The sequence below is a fragment of the Choloepus didactylus genome, chromosome 2, assembly GCF_015220235.1.
Source record: "Choloepus didactylus isolate mChoDid1 chromosome 2, mChoDid1.pri, whole genome shotgun sequence".
Classification (NCBI taxonomy): domain Eukaryota; kingdom Metazoa; phylum Chordata; class Mammalia; order Pilosa; family Megalonychidae; genus Choloepus; species Choloepus didactylus.
This window is the reverse complement of record NC_051308.1, coordinates 41,050,111-41,072,965: the sequence shown is the minus strand read 5'-3', so window position 1 is coordinate 41,072,965 and position 22,855 is coordinate 41,050,111. Positions and strand designations below refer to the sequence as shown.

General features: G+C 33.7%; 1 protein-coding gene across 1 annotated transcript in view; it reads left to right on the top strand.

Moving 5' to 3' along the window:
* Positions 1-12,402, top strand: part of LYPLAL1 (lysophospholipase like 1) — a 46,658-nt gene extending 34,256 nt beyond the window's left edge. Inside the window, exons 4-5 of the mRNA XM_037823680.1 lie at positions 9,534-9,649; positions 10,460-12,402. Coding sequence (XP_037679608.1) covers positions 9,534-9,649; positions 10,460-10,699 — 356 coding nt within the window. The 3' untranslated portion in view covers positions 10,700-12,402. The remainder of the gene's footprint in view (positions 1-9,533; positions 9,650-10,459) is intronic.
* Positions 12,403-22,855: the final 10,453 nt, after the last annotated feature.

Below are 22,855 nucleotides of genomic sequence, written 5' to 3'. Positions count from 1 at the left end.
TTGCTAAATATGTCTTTAGTAATTTCTGTTCCCGAGAGAATATAACATGGCTTTATATAACTTCTTTATTCTACTTAATGCCCTTTTCTTTTCTGTAACTATCAAATGCATAAACTATTAAAATCACTATTTCTGTAATACAAAAGTGAATTCTTTTCTGACTTGGCTTTACCTTCCATTTTTGTTAGTTAAAAGCCATTTGACTTCCAGCCCTGTAACATCATCACCTTTCTGGGCCTCACTTGTCTCATCTGTTTCTACCTTTATTTATATTTCTATATCGATGTTTAACTCATTTATGTTTAACTCTAATAGAGATAAACATAAACCATTACAGGAGTACTAAGAAGAACATTGCAAAGGAGTATCTAACTTAGTCTAGGGGATTATAAAATAGTTGCAAGAGGTGACTGAGGTGTCTTCTAGAATACTATTTGTTATGTAGAAGTCAGAGCATGTGATTGTATCATAGACTACATCATTGAATAATTTAGCAAAATTTTTGTTAAGGTCTCACTATGTGCCAGATAGTGTGTTATCTACCCAAAGGGACACACAGATAAATAAAACAGAATCTGTCTCACAAATTGCTTACAACCTGAAAGAGCCCATGAAGTACTTAAAATAAAGCTGTAATGTCAACCACCCTGTGATGAGTGACCCAAAGTGGTATTACCAACAATTTTGCAAAGGAGTGATCATATATATTTATTTTTATTTCTCAGGATCCATCACAATGCGAATTTATAATGAATGGCTTGACCTGATCAATGAATTTGTGATTTAAGTAATTAAGTACCATAGGAATTGAGAGGAAGAAGAGGTCATATGAATTTTGACCTATTAAAGAAAGGTTAATAAGAAGTGGTGATGGCATTTGAGATGCACAAAGTATTAAAATTTTGACCTTGTGGGATGGAGTTCTAGGCATAGGGGATAATATGAATAGTAATATAGAAGTAGAAAAAGTAGTGCTGGTTGTTTTTGTCTGTCTGGACATTAGATGGCTTTAGCAAAACGTTAATATATTCTCTGACGGGTAATTATCTTGTTGGCTCTGACAACCAAACTAAGAGACTGTAAAGCATGATGGTGTAGTGAACAAAAATGGGTTCAAAACTAAAGTTTACCATTTCCAAGCTCATCTGTCACTTAATTACCTACAAGGAATTTTTGCTACCTCATGTGTAAAGTGGGATTAATAATACAATACCTATTTTACTTGGAGATGGTACCTGTTAAATACATAGCTCATTCTAGGCTTTCTGTAAATATTCTTTCTGGTCTCCCTTTTATACTGTATTCTGTAAGTGGTGTGGAATTATTGAAGAATGTGTTGGGTCATATAGTTAATTAGAACTGTGCTTTAGGAAAATTAGTGTGGCAAAGGGGTTAAGTGAAGATATCAGAAATTAGGCATGGGGAAACCAGTTACAGAATTTATGAGTACCAGGTAATGAGGGTCTGAAGTAATTTGGTGGCAGTGGGAAACAAGAACAAGATTAGGGTGAGAAATAACTTAAAATAAACTTGCAAATTCTTCATAAGGAAAAAAGGTATAAAATACTCTATAATTAGTACTCTTAATGTATATGTATTAAAGAATTTATCACATTGAATTGTGTCTGCTGTCTACTAGTCTTTTACTCCATCCCCATTCCCCCCCTTCCCCAAATCTATCAGTTACTTCATCTCATCCATCCCTGAATACCAAAGAAGCTATGAATTTTCATAAAACCAGACAGGTAATACAAATTTTGAATCCAGGTTTTCTTCTTTCCAAAACCCATGATTCTTCCATGTGACAGAACATTTTTTAAGAAGTTTACGCATATTACCAAATTCCTTTCACGGAAAAATTGTACCAACTGATAACTTCCACCAGCTATATTACAATGCCCAACTTCCTATACCCTCACTGAATTTTATAGTCTTAAAAAAACTGCTAAAAAGCAATAAACAAAAAGATTAGTAATTTTGCTTTGCATTTAATTTATATCCTTTTTAATTCTCCTTGTTTTATTTTGACACAATGTTTTTTCTTTAAATTTATGTCTTTCCTTTTATGATTTTTTTTTTCCAAATCATTTCTGAGTGAAAGTCTTTTCCTCTCTAGAGCCTCAATGAATATTCAAATAGCTTTTTTACTGAGTTTTCTACAGTGTGATTTGTTTATTTATTTTTACATTTAATTATTTTATCCATCTGGAATTTATTTTGGTTTTCTTTCCACCCTATAATGGAAGGTTTTAATTTATTTTCTGAAGTACCAAGGGAACCTTGTTAAAAGATAGTCTTATTTATAAAGCATGGTATGATCAGTATTTATCAAGGCTTCATTGAATTTATAAGACCAAAATATCCTTTCCAGAAGGTTTTATAGATTATTATATTATTGAATTACAAAATATGAAGTTTATTACCAATAATATTATAAAATTGTACATAATATATAATAATATATAAATATGAAATCTAAAATTAGGGAAGAAAATATTTTTTTAGAATTTGTGAGATCAGCAAATTAACTTCCAGCCTCTTTCGTAGATTGAGATACAGAAAGAAACCACAAAAATGCAGATCCAAGCATGTTTGTCCCTGTTACCTACTTAGTTAGTTGTTTAACCAATCAATGAAAATAAATCTTCAATAACAGTTCTATAGAGTTAAGTGTGAAAAAACACACTTGATTCTCAACCTCTTGTACCATGATAAAACATTATTTATCTTGCCCCCTTTTTTGTATGCTGGGTTCTTTATGTAGGTTAACTATTTATGCATAGAAGAAATGACATTCTAAACCTGTAGAGGTTTGCTATTGTTGGTCTTTTTGATATAACTGAATCTCTCATGTATTTGAAAATATAGCTCGAGAGGCAATATCATTAGGTTTTATAGATGATTTAGAATTACTTGAACGCACATTCTCTGAGAACATCATAATTGCAAACACCATAAGATAGCTGATGCCAGCATAAGATAGTAGTTAAGTACTTGGGCTCTGAAGTCAGACTTCTGTGTTCTAATCCCAGATTCCCTACTTTGAGTCCCCTTAATCTCTGTTGTGGATGATAATAACAGTAACTATGTAAAGAGTTGTGAGAATTGAATTACCAATTCATGTGAAATACTTAGAAATGTGTCTGGCATGTAATGTTGAAAATTTTTTCTTGCTTTTATTACATACACTGACAGTGCTACCACTAGAAGGCTCATAGGTAGCTCATTGTTTCTTCCCTCTCAGCTGCTTTCATTTTCCTCAATGGTTTACATGCTATGCCTCCCTCTTTGTTTTTCACTGCTCATAAACTGTTTAAATAGAAAATAGTGCTTAATATTTTTCTAGTTTTTTTATGCTTTTGTTGGTCTTTTTGTTGGTCTTTTTGATATAACTGAATCTCTCATATATTTGAAAATATAGCTCGAGAGGCAATATCATTAGGTTTTATAGATGATTTAGAATTACTTGAACACACTTTCTCTGAGAACATCATAATTGCAAACACCATAAGATAGCTGATGGCAGCATAAGATCATTACTTGTCTATTATGGTACATCTTAAGTTAGATAATATTCACAAGCTACTCATAACATTTTAATGAAGGAGAGATTTTATGGGAAATCAAAGGAAAATGCGTTTTAGATTACAAAAAAATTTTTATTAAATGCACATATGTTCACACAATAGTGAGGATAGGCTATTTGTAAAAATTAATTATAAGGGGAAATTAGGGAAGTTGTAACATTAAAAAGTACAAATGGAAATAATGGGTACAAACATTATGTTACCCTTATTCATTTTGTTACTATATGAGATTTCTGATTTAATATTAGATAGTATTGCGGTCATGGGGTCCTTGTCCCTGAGGTTATAATTACGTGTGTAGCCTTGTAACAAAAACTGCTCTCTATATTTGGTATAGATTGGAGCCTGTTAGGGATTGAATCATGGATTCTGGGAATGAACCTGACAATGGCATCGAGGGATTGAGAATGCCTTTTTGACCAAAAGGGGGGAAAGAAAAGAAACAAAGTAAGGTTTCAGTAGCTAAGAGATTTCAGATAGAGTCAAGAGGCTATCCTGGAGGTTACGCTTATGCAGGCTCCAGCTAGATATTCCAGATGCCCATAGTATGCCAAGCCCTAACCAACAGTAGTGCTGAAAATACTAAAGAATTCCTAGGTTCCTATCTGAGACTCTTCATAAAAGTTTCACTCACTAAATTTACTTTTCAGAAACTTAAATCCCCCAGAGTATTCCTATGCCAGATAAGTCCCAACACCAAGAGGCAACAGCCTCTCCAAGAACATCAGTCAGATGCATCCCCCTCCCCCATAATGTCAACACCCCTTTTCCATATGAACAGGTTAGGTTGGTCACTGCTCACATATCCCTGAAGATTGAGACAGTGATCAAACAAGAGAGAGAGAGGTAGCAGCTGACAAGATAGGATTTAACAAAAGATTACTAATACTGAATCTTTATATAAATAATTTTTTTTTTTTTTTAGTTTCTAGGGTACTAAAATAGCTAGAAGGAAATAATTGACATGGTGGAACAGTAACATATAACATGCTTCAAAATTTGCTCTATAGCAACTTGTTAAATTATACTTTGAAAATTATCACATTTCTATATATATTTTATACTTTATATTTTATAAGGAAATAACTGAAATTATAGAACTGTAACCCATAACATTCTTTGAAATTTGCTCTCTACTTGTTAAATAGTGCTTTGAAAGTTAACGCTTTTCTGCTTTTCTGTATATATATTTCACAATAAAAGAAATGTTAAAAAAACAAAAAAGAAAGAAAGAAAGAAAGAAAAAGAAAACAGGAATGCAGTCAGGCAAAGTCTTCATTGCCTTCTGGTATGTTTCTTTATAATGTGAGAAATCAAGATGGAGAAAAGTGTATTATTTTTCCCTTGTGTTCTGTTGTGCTTAGAAACTATATATGGTAGTAATTCTACTAAAACTAATTGCCGTTTATATTACCACATGATGGTTTTTAAATTGTCTTTATAGATCATAGTTTTATTTTTAGATAGCGTGTAAATTATGCAAGTTACTTTCTTCACACAGTATCTCTCTTGAGCCTTGGAATATATGAACATGAAATTATTATTCTCATTTTGGAGATGAAAAAACTAAAATTCAAAGAGATTACTGGCTGATATGTAATAGAGTTGGGACTAGAACCCAGCTCCCTTGACCAGGTCAAAAACTTTGTCCCATGTTGAGATTCCTTTTCTGGCCACTAGGTGGTGATACTTTGTTAAGAGAAAATTCTGATATAATTTAGGTTTAACATTGATCTAGGATATATAGACCCTAACAAATAATATGAATAGATTATCATAATTTGTATAATATGAGCAGATTATCTGAATTTTGAAGCAGGGAAGAGAATCTTCTTCTGAAAATACACTTGAGTAATTTAAATAGGTAACCTAATTACTTATGGTTGCAGAAACTATGGCCTGTTAATACAACTGACTATTATATAACCATTAAATATTATATTCACATAGAAGTCATTCAGTAAGTATGTGTTTGATGAATAAAAATAATTATGAAGCTTTGTGATTCTGTGGAAAGACTTTCAGATCACTGCTACAATAAAGAAGAAACAAGCTATAAATTTGTACATATAGAGTGACTTTGTGAAAATAAATTGTAAAAGAACATGTCAATATTATACATAGGTGATAAGATTTTCAGTGACTCTTTTTCTCCTTCATTTGTGCCTTTATTTTCTACACTTTGCACAGTGAGTGTATGTTAATATATTAATTTTATAATAAGATTTAAAATCAATATAAAATGGAGGTATAATTGGAATTCCCTAGATGAAGCCTAGGCTGCGTTTTCCTGACATTATACAAGTATCCTCTGAAATCTTTCTTGGAGCTAAAATTGGAAATGATAGCTTTCTTTTACTTTCTTTGAATAAATATATATATGTGTTCAACACTTATGCTTCTTCAGCAACAGTTATCAGGACTTTAAGGGCTTGAAACTGCTGTTCTAACAACTTTCTATAAAGGAAAATAAATTTTTGTTTATTTTGTAAATTTTGTATGGGAGAAAATATACAAATAAATATGGAAGGCATAATTTTATATGCCCAAATCTTTTGAGCTGTAGCACAGTTCAGTCTGAAGAACAGTTGTAATATTACATAAATTAAATAGAAGAAGAGTTGAATTTTGGGGGGATGGATTTTATTACATTTTTAAAATCCTATTCAAATTGTGGTAAACTTGAATTTTGTTTTTTCCTATGGTGTTGCTTTCAGATAGATTATCTTAGTTTTCCCAAAATAGTTTTTTATATTTTATTTGTTTTATTTAAAGAGTTCATAAAAGCCAAGTTTATTATTTTTAACATGTTTTATTCAGCTTGTTAATCCTAAATGTATGTTAAAATGTTAACCCTTGACATTTTAACATTTCACCACCAACTATAAATTTATATTATAATCATGCCTACAATGAATTTACTATTTCATATTTACTTATTGAACAGTATATTTCATATTGCATTTTAGAAACTTAGGCGGAAAATTGATTTCAAATAACTAGTCCTTTGTGTTAAATTTTCTTCTATTAGGAAAAAAAAGCACAAAGTCCCTTTTCATAGTAATGTCTGATGCTAAAGGTGATTGTATTGTCAAAGACGGCTGGTGAGGAATTGCAGATTACCTCACCAGATTATAAATGGGTAAGGGACTTAGATTGAATCTTAAAATAATAAGATTTCAATGAGTACATTTTTCTTCACTGAAAATTATGTGACTTGAACATGAGGTTAAATGTCTGCAGGATGCATTTATGTGTGTTCTTATTGACATTTCACGTGTGGGAAAATGTTTTCATTTTTTCATGAGTTAGACTGGTACCATCAAGGGGCCCTGAAACCACATACAGTAATTAGGTCACCCTGGTCAATAAAAGTGAAGTGACAGGAAGTCTTAATGTGTAAACTTTTATTGAAAGGTATGCTTTTAAAATCATTTTTGATGTGTTTGTGTTACTAATCTCTATTTTTGTACATATTTTATCTTTTAATGATCATAGTCTTCACATTATGATCTTATGAAATCTTTTATTTTTGTTCTTTTTATAAATTTGAAGTTTTTAAAATCACCGGGTCAGCTTAGATGATCATAACTTCATTGTTAAATATGGTAGCCACTAGCCACATTTGGTTATTTACATTTAAATTTAAACTAATTAAAATTAAAATAAAAAATTCAATTCCTTAGTCACAGTAGTCACCTTTCAAGATATTTAATAGTTACATTTGGCTACATTCAAGCTCTTTCTCAGAAAAATACCTTTGCTCCTACACTGTTGGTATCTACAGCATATAGAATTCTTTTAAATCATGACCATATTTTCACTTTTTGTTCTTACCATTATATTTAATTTTGAATTGTGTACCATCCAACCGTTGATATTTTTCTAAGACTGTTATTCTCAAACATCCAGATTTATGGCCTATGAAGAGCTTTGTAAAATTAGAGATTTGGGGCAAGACTGTTAGTGGGTCTGGGACTGAGTCCAGAAATATTTATTTTTAAAGAGCCAGATATAGGAATCATTGGCCTGGGCACATGAATCATTCCTTCCTAGATTTTCTAAGCTTTACTTTTATATCAAGTGAGATCTCCAAAAAGCTACAGTTCCTGATGATTTGGTTCCTTGCAGAAATAACCTTTTTACATTATGTTCATTAATTCAGTGAATGTTTATTAAGCAACTGTGATGAGCCAGACACTGTGTTCTAAAACCCCAGCTCTCATGAACCTTTTATTTTCACCTTATTTTCTAATGGATGTTATGCCTTTTTGTCCCAGGCTTTTGTTAAATAGTGAATAGCAGAAGTAACTGTATGTGTCATATGAGTTTTATGTTCAATCAAGATCCACTTGATAAATTCCACCCAGGAATTCAAAGCTAGAAAGAGATTCTAGTATGAGTTGGTATGATTCCAGCACTGTTCAGCACACATAAAAGACAAAATGTTAAAGAAGAACATTGCCTTGCTATAGGGAAGCAGTTAAACGTCCAGTTGTACTCTTAATTACTGCCCCTATCCCAAATATCATGATGGGTGAGTCTCTTTCCTTCTCATTCTTTATTCCCCTTCCACCTTGATCTCTCTTTCCCTCACTTTTCCCTTCTTTTTTAGAAGTGGAGTGTTACTGTAACAGTATGTGTGATTTTAAGCAACCTGGAATTCCTTTGGGGAATAAATAGGAAAGAAATAACAGAGGGGAAAGAGGAAAATATAAAGGAAGTAAGCATTTGCTAAGGCCAGTTCTGTGGCTTTTAGTAAGACTAGAATTCTGTTCTGAGGGATGTAGGTTTTTATTCCTAAATTAAAAAGGTTATTTACAATAACTCTGTAAACTTTGAAAGTCATCACTATTTGATTTTTACAACTGATTATAAGCATTTGTGTAACAGATTTTAAAAGCTTGATAGAAACCCTAGAGATATCTAGCCCAGCTGTATAATTTTATTGGAAGTGTAATCTTGGATGTTGAATAATTTGTCCAAAGATGCTCATATGCAGATTGTCATGCAGAATTAAAACTCAGGTTCCTTTATATTTTCAGGCTAGTCCTCTTTCCCCCAAACTTTAGAAAATGCTTTGGGTATCTTTAAATATGATAAATTTAAGAGATGTATGTTTTTAAAAATTTTCTTTCAGCCTATAATATGCAGTTTCTAAAAACTCAGTTAAACAGTCATTTATTGAATTGTTGCTATGTGCCAGGCACCATGTTGTGTACCTGTCTGCATATTCTGTTATACATCTGTTTTCCCATCAACCCCCCACACCCACCCCTTAACAAGAGGGTCCCTATGTATCTACATGTCTCTAGTGAGTAGCACAATGTTCGGCATATAAAAGACTATACATGTTTATGAAATGAATATGTGACTTTTTTTCAAGCTCTTTTTTTAAAAAGGACATATATGTATATATGTGTTATTTTGTTGTTCCATAAGTTAGTTTCCAAAGTAATACTGCAAACCAAAAGTGTTTTGACTAACCCACCAGATTGTTGAGGAGCCTTCCTAATTCAAAGATCATTAAACATCCATTATATAGCAGTTACCAGAAATACAACTCCTCAAGGAGCTCACAGCCTGGCAAATAAGACAAAAAGGTGCATGTTATAATTGTACTTGCAGTTGAGGATTCCTATAATATAAGTATAAACAAAATATATGTAGACTTTAGAAGCTTAATAGCACTTGTCCTATGACTTACATACTGAATTATGGTAAACATTTTGTTTTACTTGACAAACATGATTTCTCTGTTCAATTCTAGCTCTTAACACAAATCTCTTTACCAATAATAACATGAATGGACCACTGTTTTTAGCACTATATTTCTTTAAAGGTCTTCTAAGCATTTAAAAAATATTTATGCAAGTCAGTCATAGATAGATCTTGGTCTAAATTATTATTGATCTATTTATTCTGCTTTTTCTTTACTACTTTTAGGAGGATTTTCTATGGGAGGATGCATGGCAATGCATTTAGCATATAGAAATCATCAAGATGTGGCAGGAGTATTTGCTCTTTCTAGTTTTCTGAATAAAACATCTGCTGTTTACCAGGTGAGTTACAGATTTTAAAAAATAAAATCAAAACAAAAAAGTGCAATATATGCACATTGCAACTAAAAATAAAATTGATAATTAAAGCAATGGCAATTGATACTCAGAACCTTCCTGGGAATTCCTGACCAAGTGAGATGTATTGATCAATTCCAACTGGTCATTAATGTTCAGGAAATGCCCTGTGCAAAGGATACTGTTAAGCTAAGTGTCAAGGGGGAAAGGATAAAAAAATAGATGTCAGGTATATATGTATCCTTTATACATATTAAAAATATAGATAATTATAGCCAGGTTTGCTTATTATCTTACAAACAGTAAATGAAAAATCAATTCATAGCTGTTAAGTACTGTTAGCAATATCCTAATTAATGACATATTACAGCTTCATTACCAGAAGTAGAAATGATACAGCAGATACACAAATGAGCCCTAGAATGTAATCCCCCCTTTATTGTACCTTAGCTCTGTATTCTTCTCACCTTCTACTCTATGTGAAGAGGTTCTCTTTTCACAATCACTCACTTTCTTTGGAAAATGTTTTGGCCATTTTTGTGACTATTCTCTATAAGGTGAAAACAAGGTCACATACAACTGTAGCTCAAGTGGTGCCAGCAAGCACGGAAGCCCCCAGGCTTGGCCCACCAACGTGTATAGTTCTGGCAGCCAAGCAGCACTCCCACTGCCTCTTTTTTTCCCTTTAGTTATTGACAGTTTGGTGAAATTGGAAATTTTCTGCCCTGAGTTCCTAGAATGATTTTCTAATAAGGAATTTTCTTAAACCTTTTCTTTTTGTATCTTCTTCTTTAGGCTCTTCAGAAAACTGATGGTGTAATTCCTGAACTATTTCAGTGTCATGGAACTGCAGATGAGTTAGTTCTTCATTCTTGGGGTGAAGAGACAAACTTAATGCTGAAATCTTTAGGAGTGAGCACAAACTTTTATAGTCTCCCAAATGTTTATCATGACCTAAGCAAAACTGAACTAGAAAAACTGAAGTCATGGATCCTTAAAAAGCTACCAGGAGAAGTGGAAAAGGAAAATGAATGAATTGAGACTAATTGGCAAATATATATATAAAATGTCTTTGTGAAAAGTGATTTTTAATACAAAATTATAATCTGATAAATGATAATTAAAATATTAAGAACTACCAATGATTTATAAATTATGTATTTATGTTAAAATGCTTAGTACCATAGAGTATAGTATAATCTTGCTAATAATAAATATTAATATAGAAAAATATTTGTGCACTACTTTTCAGATACATTTTTATAAATTCTTGGAGAGCTTCTAAGTATTCTAACATTTAAAATAAGGTATTTTAAAGCAGTTTAAATAAGGGCAATGAAAAAACATGAAAGGACTTAGCATGATGTTATTTTGCCTTTCCAACCACTGTCTTTAAATTACTTTTATTCATGTTTATGTAGTTTTTATATTTATGTAGATACTCATGTTTATGTATTTGTCAACAGGATAATATGTTTATAAAGTGGTTTCACTTTATATCACTTAATCACCACAAAGGCTTGTTGTAGTAGGCAGAGTAGCTTTTATTATTATTAGACAATATGGATTGAAGAGTTAAAGACTTTTCTCAAAGACTCAAGAACCAAGACTAGAATCAAGGTCTTCCGAGTCTCAATGGAGTTCTCTTTCTATTAGACCAAATTGCCATTCCACCCTCAGCCTCAGTTTCATCTGTAAAATGATAGTAAAAGTACTTATTCTGAGGGGTTGTTGCTGAGGTTTAAATAAAATAAATAGCCAGAACTCAGTACATAAGTCACTTCATCCTCACAACTTTATAAGTTTACTAAAATGTGCATCATCACCATTTTATTTTAATAGAATGTATAATATGTACTCTCTTTTGTCTGACTGCTTTCATTCAACAAAATTATTTTGAGAAATTTATTCCTTCTGTTGCACATTTCATTTTTGTACACTGAGTAGTATTCCATTGGATGGGTATACCACAATTTGTTTATCCATTCTTCTGTGATAGACATTTAGTTGAATTTCAGTAAGGGAATTTTCTCCAAATCTGTGGCTTGCCTTCTTATTCTCTTTACAGTATCCTTCAAAGAGCAGAAATGTTTAATTTTGAAGTTCTTTTTTTTCATTTTTCATGTTTAATAAGTTTGTGCTTTTGATGTCATTATTAATAAATCTTAAGAAAGCCGATGTCACCAAGATTTTTCCTGTTTTTTTCTTTTAGGAGTTTTATAATTTTAGATCTTATATTTAGGTCTATCAATTTCAAGTTAATTTTTGTATATGATTAGAATAAAGATCATCATTTTTGCACATGGCTACCCAATTATTCCGACACCATTTGTTGTTCTCCAATGAATTGCCTTTGCACTGTTGTTGAAATCATTTCTCCAGACACTTGTAGGTTTATCTCTGGACTCTCTTCTGTTCCACTGAAATGTTTAGCTATCTTTACACTGTTACTACACTGACTTGATTACTGTAGGTTTCTGACAAGTCTTGAAATTAGGTAGTGTAAGGACTACAATATTCTTCTTTTTAAAAGTTATTTTGGTTATTCTAAGTCCTTGGCATTTCCATATTAATTTAACAATTACCTTCAACTTAGGGAGAATTGGCATCTTAATATTATTGGGTCTCCCAATCCTTGAACACATTGTATCTCCATTTGTTTAGGTCTTTATTAATTTCTTTCATAAATTTTTGTAGTTTTCAGTGGTCAGGACTTTCACATTTTGTCATTTTTGTCCTTAGGCATTTCAGATTTTTGGTGCTATTTTAAATAGTATTTTTAAATTTCCTATTGTTCATTGCTAGCATATAGAAATACGTTTGATTTTTATATGTTAATATTGTGTCCTGCAACCTTGCTAAAATTTAATTCTGGTACTATTTTAAAAAAAAAGATTTAGTAGGTTTTTCTACATAGATGATTATGTTATCTGCAAATAAAAACAGTTTTACTTATTCCTTTCCTGTCTGAATGCATGCCTACTGGCCTTTATATCCTTCTTTCCTTGTTCCCTCTCTTCCCTCTCTTCATTCCTTTTTTTTTTTTTTTTTTTTTTTTTTGGTCCTGTTGCACTAGCTAATAATCTGGTGCAATATATTATAGAAGTGAAGAGAGAGAAAGGACAGCCTGCTCTTAGGAAGAAAGTATTTAGTTTTTTACTATTAACCTCTATTAACCTCTCTATTAACAACCTGTGTTGTGACCTCTAGGTTTGTTTTTCAAAGATGCCCTTAATTAGGTTGAGGAAGTTGCCTTCTGTTCCTATTTTACTGTGATTTTTATCAGAAATGGATGCTGGATTTTGAACATGTTATTTTTCCATCTGTTGAAGTAACCATATGATTTTTCTTGTTTAGTTTATTAATAGTATGAATAACATTGTATTTCAAATGTTCAACCAATCTTACATTCCTGGGCTAAACTTGGTCATGGTTTATTGTCACTTTTATGTACTGTTGAACTCTATTTGCTAAAATTTGGTTAAAAATTTTTGCTTTCTGGTCATTAGAAATATTGGCCTGTTGTTTTCTTTTCTGGTTATGTCTTTTCTGGTTTTGGTACCAGGGTAATGCTGACTTCACAGAATGAATTGGAAAGTATTTTCTCCATTTCAGTTTTCTAGAAGAGTTTGTGTACAATTGGTATTATTTCTTCTTTAAATGTTTGGTAAATTGATCAGTGAAGCCATCTAAGCTGAGAGTTTTCTTATGGAAAGTTTTTAAACTACAAATTCAATTTCTTTGATAGGCTATTTTTTCTTGAGCAAGCTTTTGCGGTAGGTGTATTTTATGGAATTTGTCCATTTTAAAAAAATCTGTTCAAAATATTCTAGCATAAATTTGTTCAAAATATTCTAGTTTTAACCCTTTAATATGTGTAGAACCCATTAGTGATGTCACCTTTCTCATTCCTGATTGGTAATTTGTGGGGATTTTTTTCCCCCTTCTTTCCTCATCTGCTTGAGTAGAGGTTTAACATCAATATACTCAGAGAACTCATTTTTTACTGATTTTCTCAATTGTTTTCCTGCATTCTCTTTCATTAATTTCTGCTCTAATCTTTATTATTTCTGTTCTTCTGCTTATTTGGGGTTTAACTTTCTTTTTTTTTCTAGTTTCTTACTGTAGAAACTGAAGTGTTGATTTGAGACATTTCTTTTTTAATATATTTCTTTAGTGCCATAAATTTTCTCATGAGTATCGTGTTAGAAGCATCCCACAATTTTTTTTTTACTTTGTTTTTTTCATTTTCATTCAGATAAAACTGTTTTCTAATTTCCCTTTTGATTTCTTATCTAACCCATGGGTTGTTTAGAAGTATGTTATTTAGTTTCTAATATTTGGGAATTTTACAAAGATCTTTTTATTTATTTCTAATTTAATTTTATTGTGATTAGAGAGTCTACTTTGTACGGCTAGAATCCTTTTAAATTTATTGTGAATTGTGTTATGTCCCAGAATTTTGAATATCAGTTGCATACCCAGGGCAAGACATATGCTCAGGAAAGACCTGAGAAGACCCAAAGCCTTCACCTTGGGTTTATCTATAGGCCAGTATATGCTGGGCTAAGTGTTGAAGGAGAGATAATTTGTAAAGACTAGGAGAGATTTTGTTTGCTCCTGGTATTTGTTTTCCTGAGCTCCTGGAATTCATCTCTGTTGAAACATTAGCTGAATGCATGCTAAAGGAACAGAGAACTGCATTAATCACAGACAACAAGGAATACAGAGTTTGCAAAAATTTTGTGGAAAAATCTCTAAAGAAATAAACTACTACAGCCTTCAGTGATTGAGAAAGAATGGGAGAAAAGAAAGGAAAGGGAAAGAAAAGGTAAGAAAAATCACCAAATACTGGAGAGGGAGAGAATCAGACTGCCAGAGTTAAAACCTTATAATATTCACATGCCCAGATTTCAACAGAAAATCACAACACATACAAAGAACTGGAAAGGATGGCCCACTCAAAGGAATATTAAAAAGTGACAGAAAACATCCCTGAGGAAGCCTGAGACATTGAAATTACAAACAAATTTTCCTAAATAAATTAAATTAAAAGGAAAATATGGACAAAGATCTAAAGGAAACCAAGAAAACAATACATCAAAACAAGGAAAATTTCAATAAAGAGATATAAAATTTTTAAAAATGAGAAATTCTGCAGCTTAAAAGGTCAATAACTGAAATTTTAAAATAATTGACTAGAGGTTCAAAAGCAGATTTGAACAGGCAGAAGAATCAGTGAACTCTAAGATAGAGCAATTAAAATTATTTTTGTCTTAGGAGCATAGAGAAAATAGAATGAAGAAAAATGAACAGAGCCTAAAGGACCTGTAGGAACCATGAAGCATATCAACATATGCATTGTGAGAATCCTAGAAGAAGAGAAAAAAAGGGGGGAGGGGGGGCAGGGGCAGAAACCATAAAAACATATTCATGTAAAAATGGCTGTGAAAATTTTGCAAATTTGATGAAAGACACAAGCTAACACATCCAAGAAGCTAGACCACTCGAAATAGGATAAAGCTAACCACAATGGAATGAAGCTAGTAATCATTAACAGAAGGAAAATTAGGAAATTCAGTGTATAGGGAAATCAAAGAGCACACACTTAAACCACCAAGGGGTGAAAGAAATCATAAGAGAAATAAGAAAATTGTTTTGATGAATGAAAATGGAAATATAATATACCAAAACTTGTCAGTGCTGCAAAGGCAGTGCTCAGAGGGAAACTTATAGCTTTACACACCTACGTTATAAAAGAAGAATGATCTCAAATCAATAACTTATCTTCACATTCCTGAAGAACTAGGAAAAGAAGAGCAAACTAAACAGAGCAGAGAGAAAGGAAGCAAATAGTGGATATATGTGAAAGAAAGAATAGAAAAAATAATTGAGAGACTCAAAATTAAAAGTTGGTTCTTTGAAAATATCAATAAAACTGTCAAACCTTTAGCTAGACTGACAAAAAGAGAAGATGCAAATAACCAAAATCAGAAATGGAAGTGAGGATACTACTACTGATCTTACAGAATTAAAAAGGATAAGAGAATAGTATGAACAACTTTATGCCACCAAATTATATAATCTGGGTGAAATGGACAAATTCCTTGAAACACAAATTAATTAAACTGACACAAAAAGAAATAGAAAAATCTCAACACACCCATAATAGGTAAAGAGATTGAACTGTAAACAAAAGTCTGCCAACAAAGCAAAGTCCAGGAAGAGATGGCTTCATTTGTGAATTTTATCAACAATTCAAAGAATTAACCCAGTTCTTCTCAACATCTTCCAAAAATTGAAGAAGAGGAAACACTTCCTAACTCATTGTATGATGCCAGCATTACTCCGATACCAAAGCCAGATAAAGACATCACAAGAAAAAAAATTGTAGATCAACATCCCTATGAATATAGATGCAAAAATCCTCAATGGAATCTAGCAAACTGAATTGGACAGCACATTAAAAGGATTATACAGCATGACCAAGTAGTATTTATCCCAGGAATTTAAGGTTGGTTCAACATAAGAAAAGTAGTCAATGTAATATACCACATTAATAGAATCAAAACAAAACAAAACAAAACACATGATCATCTCAATTGTCACAGAAAATGCATTTGACAAAATCTAGTACTCTTCATGACAAAAAAAAAAAAGAAAAAACTTCCTCAATAAGATGAAGGATATTACAAAAACCCTTAGCTAAAATTATACTCAATTGCAAAAGACTGAAAGCTTTCTCCTAAGATAAGAAACAAGACAAGGATACCTGCTTTCACCACTGCTATTCAACAGTGTCCAAAAGTTCTAACCAATAATTAACAAAAATAAATAAAAGACATCCAAATTGGAAAGAAAGAAGTGAAACTATATTCACAGATGCCATGATCCTACGTATAGAAAATCCCAAAGAATCCAAAAGAAAACTACTAGAACTGCTAAACAAATTCAGGAAAGTTGTGGGGGACAGTATCAATCAGCACACAAAAATCAGCTGTATTTCTATATCCCAGAAATGTACAACCCAACATGGAAATTAAGAGAACAGTTCCATTTATAGTATCATCTAGAAGAATAAACTATCCAGGAATAAATTCAACCGAGGAGATGAAAGACTTGTACAGTGGAAATTACAAAACACTGCTGAAAGAAATTAAAGAAGACCTAAATAAGTAACACACATTCCTGTTCATGGATTTGAAGACTTAAATTTGTTAAGATGTCAATATAACCTGATGATATACAGATTCAGTGCAATCTATATCAAAATTCAAGCAGTCTTTTTTTTGCAGAAATGGAAAAGCTAATTTTCAAATTCATCTGGAATCATAAGAGTCCCTGAAAAGCCAAAACAGTCTTGTAAAAGAAGATGATATTTGGAAGTCTCACACTTCCATATTTCACAACATACTGCAGAGCAACATTAATCAGAAAAGAGTGGTACTGGCATAAGGAAAGGCATATAGACCAATGGAATAGAATTGAGAGTCCAGAAATAAATCCATACATTTATGGTCAGTTGATTTTCAACAAGGGTGTCAAGTACAGTAAATGGTGAAAGAACGGTATTTTCAACTAATGGTGGCGGGTATTTGGCTGTCCACCTTAAAATAAAAAAATAGAAAAACGAAAAACAAAAACCCCTACCTCACACCATATACAAAAAATTAACTCAAAATGGATCTAAGGACCCCAATAGAAGAGGTAAAATCATAAAATCGTAAATCTTCTACATTTAGAAGAAAATGTAAGGGAAAATCTTCATGACTTTGGATTTGGCAACAACTTCTTAGATATAACATGAAAATATTTCTTAATTATAAGCAACAAAAGAAAAAATACATAAAATGGACTTCATCAAAATTAAAAACTTTTGTGCATCCAAAGGGTATTATCAAGAAAATGAAGAGGCAACCTACAGAATGGGAGAAAATAGCTGCAAATCATATATCTGATAAGGGTTTAATATGCAGAATGTATAAGAATTCTACCACAAATTCTAAACAGAAATACAACACAATTTAAAAATCAGCAAAAGACTTGAGCAGACATTTCTCCAAAAAGGATGCAAATGACCAGTAAGCACATGAAAAGATGCTCAGCATCATTAACTTTAGGGAAATTTAAATCAAAACCATAATGAGATGCCATTTCACACCCAGTAGGATTGCTTTTATTTTAAAAATGGAACATAACAGGGGAGGCGGGGCAACATGGCAGACTGGTGAGCTGTAAGTTTTAGTTACTCCTCCAGGAAAGTAGGTAAAAAGCCAGGAACTGCGTGGACTGGACACCACAGAGCAATCTGTCTTTGGGCATACTTCATACAACACTCATGAAAACGTGGAACTGCTGAGATCAGCGAAATCTGTAAGTTTTTGCAGCCAGGGGACCCACGCCCCTCCCTGCCAGGCTCAGTCCCGGGGGAGGAGGGGCTGTCAGCTCCGGGAAGGAGAAGGGAGAACTGCAGTGGCTGCTCTTATCGAAAACTCATTCTACTGATTCAAACTCCAACCATAGATAGACTGAGACCAGACACCAGAGACTCTGAGAGCAGCCAGCCCAGCAGAGAGGAGACAGGCATAGAAAAAAAACAACACGAAAAACTCCAAAATAAAAGCAGAGGATTTTTGGAGTTCTGGTGAACACAGAAAGGGGAAGGGCGGAGCTCAGGCCTTGAGGCGCATATGCAAATCCCGAAGCAAAGCTGATCTCTCTGCCCTGTGGACCTTTCCTTAATGGCCCTGGTTGCTTTGTCTATTAGCATTTCAATAACCCATTAGATCTCTGAGGAGGGCCGTTTTGTTTTTTTTTTTTTTTTTTAAATCCTTTTTGCTTTTTCTAAAACAATTACTCTAAGAAGCTCAATACAGAAAGCTTCAAAGAATTGCAATTTGGGCACGTCAAGTCAAGAGCAGAACTAAGAGAGCTCTGAGACAAAAGGCAATAATCCAGTGGCTGAGAAAATTCACTAAACAACACAACTTCCCAAGAAAAGGGGGGTGTCCGCTCACAGCCACCATCCTGGTGGACAGGAAACACTCCTGCCCATCGCCAGCCCCATAGCCCAGAGCTGCCCCAGACAACCCAGTGTGACGGAAGTACTTCAAATAACAGGCACATACCACAAAACTGGGCGTGGACATTAGCCTTCCCTGCAACCTCAGCTGAATGTCCCAGACCTGGGAAGGTGGAGCAGTGTGAATTAACAAAGCCCCATTCAGCCATCATTTGAGCAGACTGGGAGCCTCCCTACACAGCCCAGCAGCCCAGAACTGCCCTGGGGGGACGGCACTCACCTGTGACATAGCACAGTCATCCCTCAACAGAGGACCCGGGGTGCACAGCCTGGAAGAGGGGCCCACTTGCAAGTCTCAGGAGCCATACGCCAATACCAAAGATTTGTGGGTCAGTGGCAGAGACAAACTGTGGCAGGACTGAACTGAAGGATTAGACTATTGCAGCAGATTTAAAACTCTAGGATCATCAGGGAGATTTGATTGTTAGGGCCACCCCCCCTCCCCGACTGCCCAGAAACACGCCCCACATACAGGGCAGGCAACACCAACTACACACACAAGCTTGGTACACCAATTGGGCCCCACAAGACTCACTCCCCCACTCACCAAAAAGGCTAAGCAGGGGAGATCTGGCTTGTGGAGAACAGGTGGCTCGTGGACGCCACCTGCTGGTTAGTTAGAGAAAGTGTACTCCACGAAGCTGTAGATCTGATAAATTAGAGATAAGGACTTCAATAGGTCTACAAACCCTAAAAGAACCCTATCAAGTTCAGCAAATGCCATGAGGCCAAAAACAACAGAAAATTATAAAGCATATGAAAAAACTAGATGATATGGATAACCCAAGCCCAAGCACCCAAATCAAAAGACCAGAAGAGACACAGCACCTAGAGCAGCTACTCAAAGAACTAAAGATGAACAATGAGACCATAGTACGGGATATGAAGGAAATCAAGAAGACCCTAGAAGAGCATAAAGAAGACATTGCAAGACTAAATAAAAAAATGGATGATCTTATGGAAATTAAAGAAACTGTTGACGAAATTAAAAAGATTCTGGACACTCATAGTACAAGACTAGAGGAAGTTGAACAACGAATCAGTGACCTGGAAGATGACAGAATGGAAAATGAAAGCATAAAAGAAAGAATGGGGAAAAAAAATTGAAAAAATCAAAATGGACCTCAGGGATATGATAGATAATATGAAACGTCCGAATATAAGACTCATTGGTGTCCCAGAAGGGGAAGAAAAGGGTAAAGGTCTAGGAAGAGTATTCAAAGAAATTGTTGGGGAAAACTTCCCAAATCTTCTAAACAACATAAATACACAAATCATAAATGCTCAGCGAACTCCAAATAGAATAAACCCAAAAAAACCCACTCCGAGACATATACTGATCACACTGTCAAACATAGAAGAGAAGGAGCAAGTTCTGAAAGCAGCAAGAGAAAAGCAATTCACCACATACAAAGGAAACAGCATAAGACTAAGTAGTGACTACTCAGCAGCCACCATGGAGGCAAGAAGGCAGTGGCACGATATATTTAAAATTCTGAGTGAGAGGAATTTCCAGCCAAGAATACTTTATCCAGCAAAGCTCTCCTTCAAATTTGAGGGAGAGCTTAAATTTTTCACAGACAAAGAAATGCTGAGAGAATTTGCTAACAAGAGACCTGCCCTACTGGAGATACTACAGGCAGCCCTACAGACAGAGAAACAAAGACAGGACAGAGAGACTTGGAGAAAGGTTCAGTACTAAAGAGATTCGGTATGGGTACAATAAAGGATATTAATAGAGAGAGGGAAAAATATGGCAAACATAATCCAAAGGATAAGATGGCCGATTCAAGAAATGCCTTCACGGTTTTAACGTTGAATGTAAATGGATTAAACTCCCCAATTAAAAGATATAGATTCGCAGAATGGATCAAAAAAAATGAACCATCAATATGTTGCATACAAGAGACTCATCTTAGACACAGGGACACAAAGAAACTGAAAGCGAAAGGATGGAAAAAAATATTTCATGCAAGCTACAGCCAAAAGAAAGCAGGTGTAGCAATATTAATCTCAGATAAAATAGACTTCAAATGCAGGGATGTTTTGAGAGACAAAGAAGGCGACTACATACTAATAAAAGGGGCAATTCAGCAAGAAGAAATAACAATCGTAAATGTCTATGCACCCAATCAAGGTGCCACAAAATACATGAGAGAAACACTGGCAAAACTAAAGGAAGCAATTGATGTTTCCACAATAATTGTGGGAGACTTCAACACATCACTCTCTCCTATAGATAGATCAACCAGACAGAAGACCAATAAGGAAATTGAAAACCTAAACAATCTGATAAATGAATTAGATTTAACAGACATCTACAGGACATTACATCCCAAATCACCAGGATACACATACTTTTCTAGTGCTCACGGAACTTTCTCCAGAATAGATCATATGCTGGGACATAAAACAAGCCTTAATAAATTTAAAAAGATTGAAATTATTCAAAGCACATTCTCTGACCACAATGGAATACAATTACAAGGCAATAACCATCAGAGACTTAGAAAATTCACAAATACCTGGAGGTTAAACAACACACTCCTAAACAATCAGTGGGTTAAAGAAGAAATAGCAAGAGAAATTGCTAAATATATAGAGACGAATGAAAATGAGAACACAACATACCAAAACCTATGGGATGCAGCAAAAGCAGTGCTAAGGGGGAAATTTATAGCACTAAACGCATATATTAAAAAGGAAGAAAGAGCCAAAATCAAAGAACTAATGGATCAACTGAAGAAGCTAGAAAATGAACAGCAAACCAATCCTAAACCAAGTAGAAGAAAAGAAATAACAAGGATTAAAGCAGAAATAAATGACATAGAGAACAAAAAAACAATAGAGAGGATAAATATCACCAAAAGTTGGTTCTTTGAGAAGATCAACAAGATTGACAAGCCCCTAGCTAGACTGACAAAATCAAAAAGAGAGAAGACCCATATAAACAAAATAATGAATGAAAAAGGTGACATAACTGCAGATCCTGAAGAAATTAAAAAAATTATAAGAGGATATTATGAACAACTGTATGGCAACAAACTGGATAATGTAGAAGAAATGGACAATTTCCTGGAAACATATGAACAACCTAGACTGACCAGAGAAGAAATAGAAGACCTCAACCAACCCATCACAAGCAAAGAGATCCAATCAGTCATCAAAAATCTTCCCACAAATAAATGCCCAGGGCCAGATGGCTTCATAGGGGAATTCTACCAAACTTTCCAGAAAGAACTGACACCAATCTTACTCAAACTCTTTCAAAACATTGAAAAAAATGGAACACTACCTAACTCATTTTATGAAGCTAACATCAATCTAATACCAAAACCAGGCAAAGATGCTACAAAAAAGGAAAACTACTGGCCAATCTCCCTAATGAATATAGATGCAAAAATCCTCAACAAAATACTTGCAAATCGAATCCAAAGACACATTAAAAAAATCATACACCATGACCAAGTGGGGTTCATTCCAGGCATGCAAGGATGGTTCAACATAAGAAAAACAATCAATGTATTACAACACATTAAAAACTCGAAAGGGAAAAATCAGTTGATCATCTCAATAGATGCTGAAAAAGCATTTGACAAAATCCAACATCCCTTTTTGATAAAAACACTTCAAAAGGTAGGAATTGAAGGAAACTTCCTCAACATGATAAAGAGCATATATGAAAAACCCACAGCCAGCATAGTACTCAATGGTGAGAGACTGAAAGCCTTCCCTCTAAGATCGAGAACAAGACAAGGATGCCCGCTGTCACCACTGTTATTCAACATTGTGCTGGAAGTGCTAGCCAGGGCAATCTGGCAAGACAAAGAAATAAAAGGCATCCAAATTGGAAAAGAAGAAGTAAAACTGTCATTGTTTGCAGATGATATGATCTTATATCTAGAAAACCCTGAGAAATCAACGATACACCTACTAGAGCTAATAAACAAATTTAGCAAAGTAGCGGGGTACAAGATTAATGCACATAAGTCAGTAATGTTTCTATATACTAAAAATGAACAAACTGAAGAGACACTCAAGAAAAAGATACCATTTTCTATAGCAACTAAAAAAATCAAGTACCTAGGAATAAACGTAACCAAAGATGT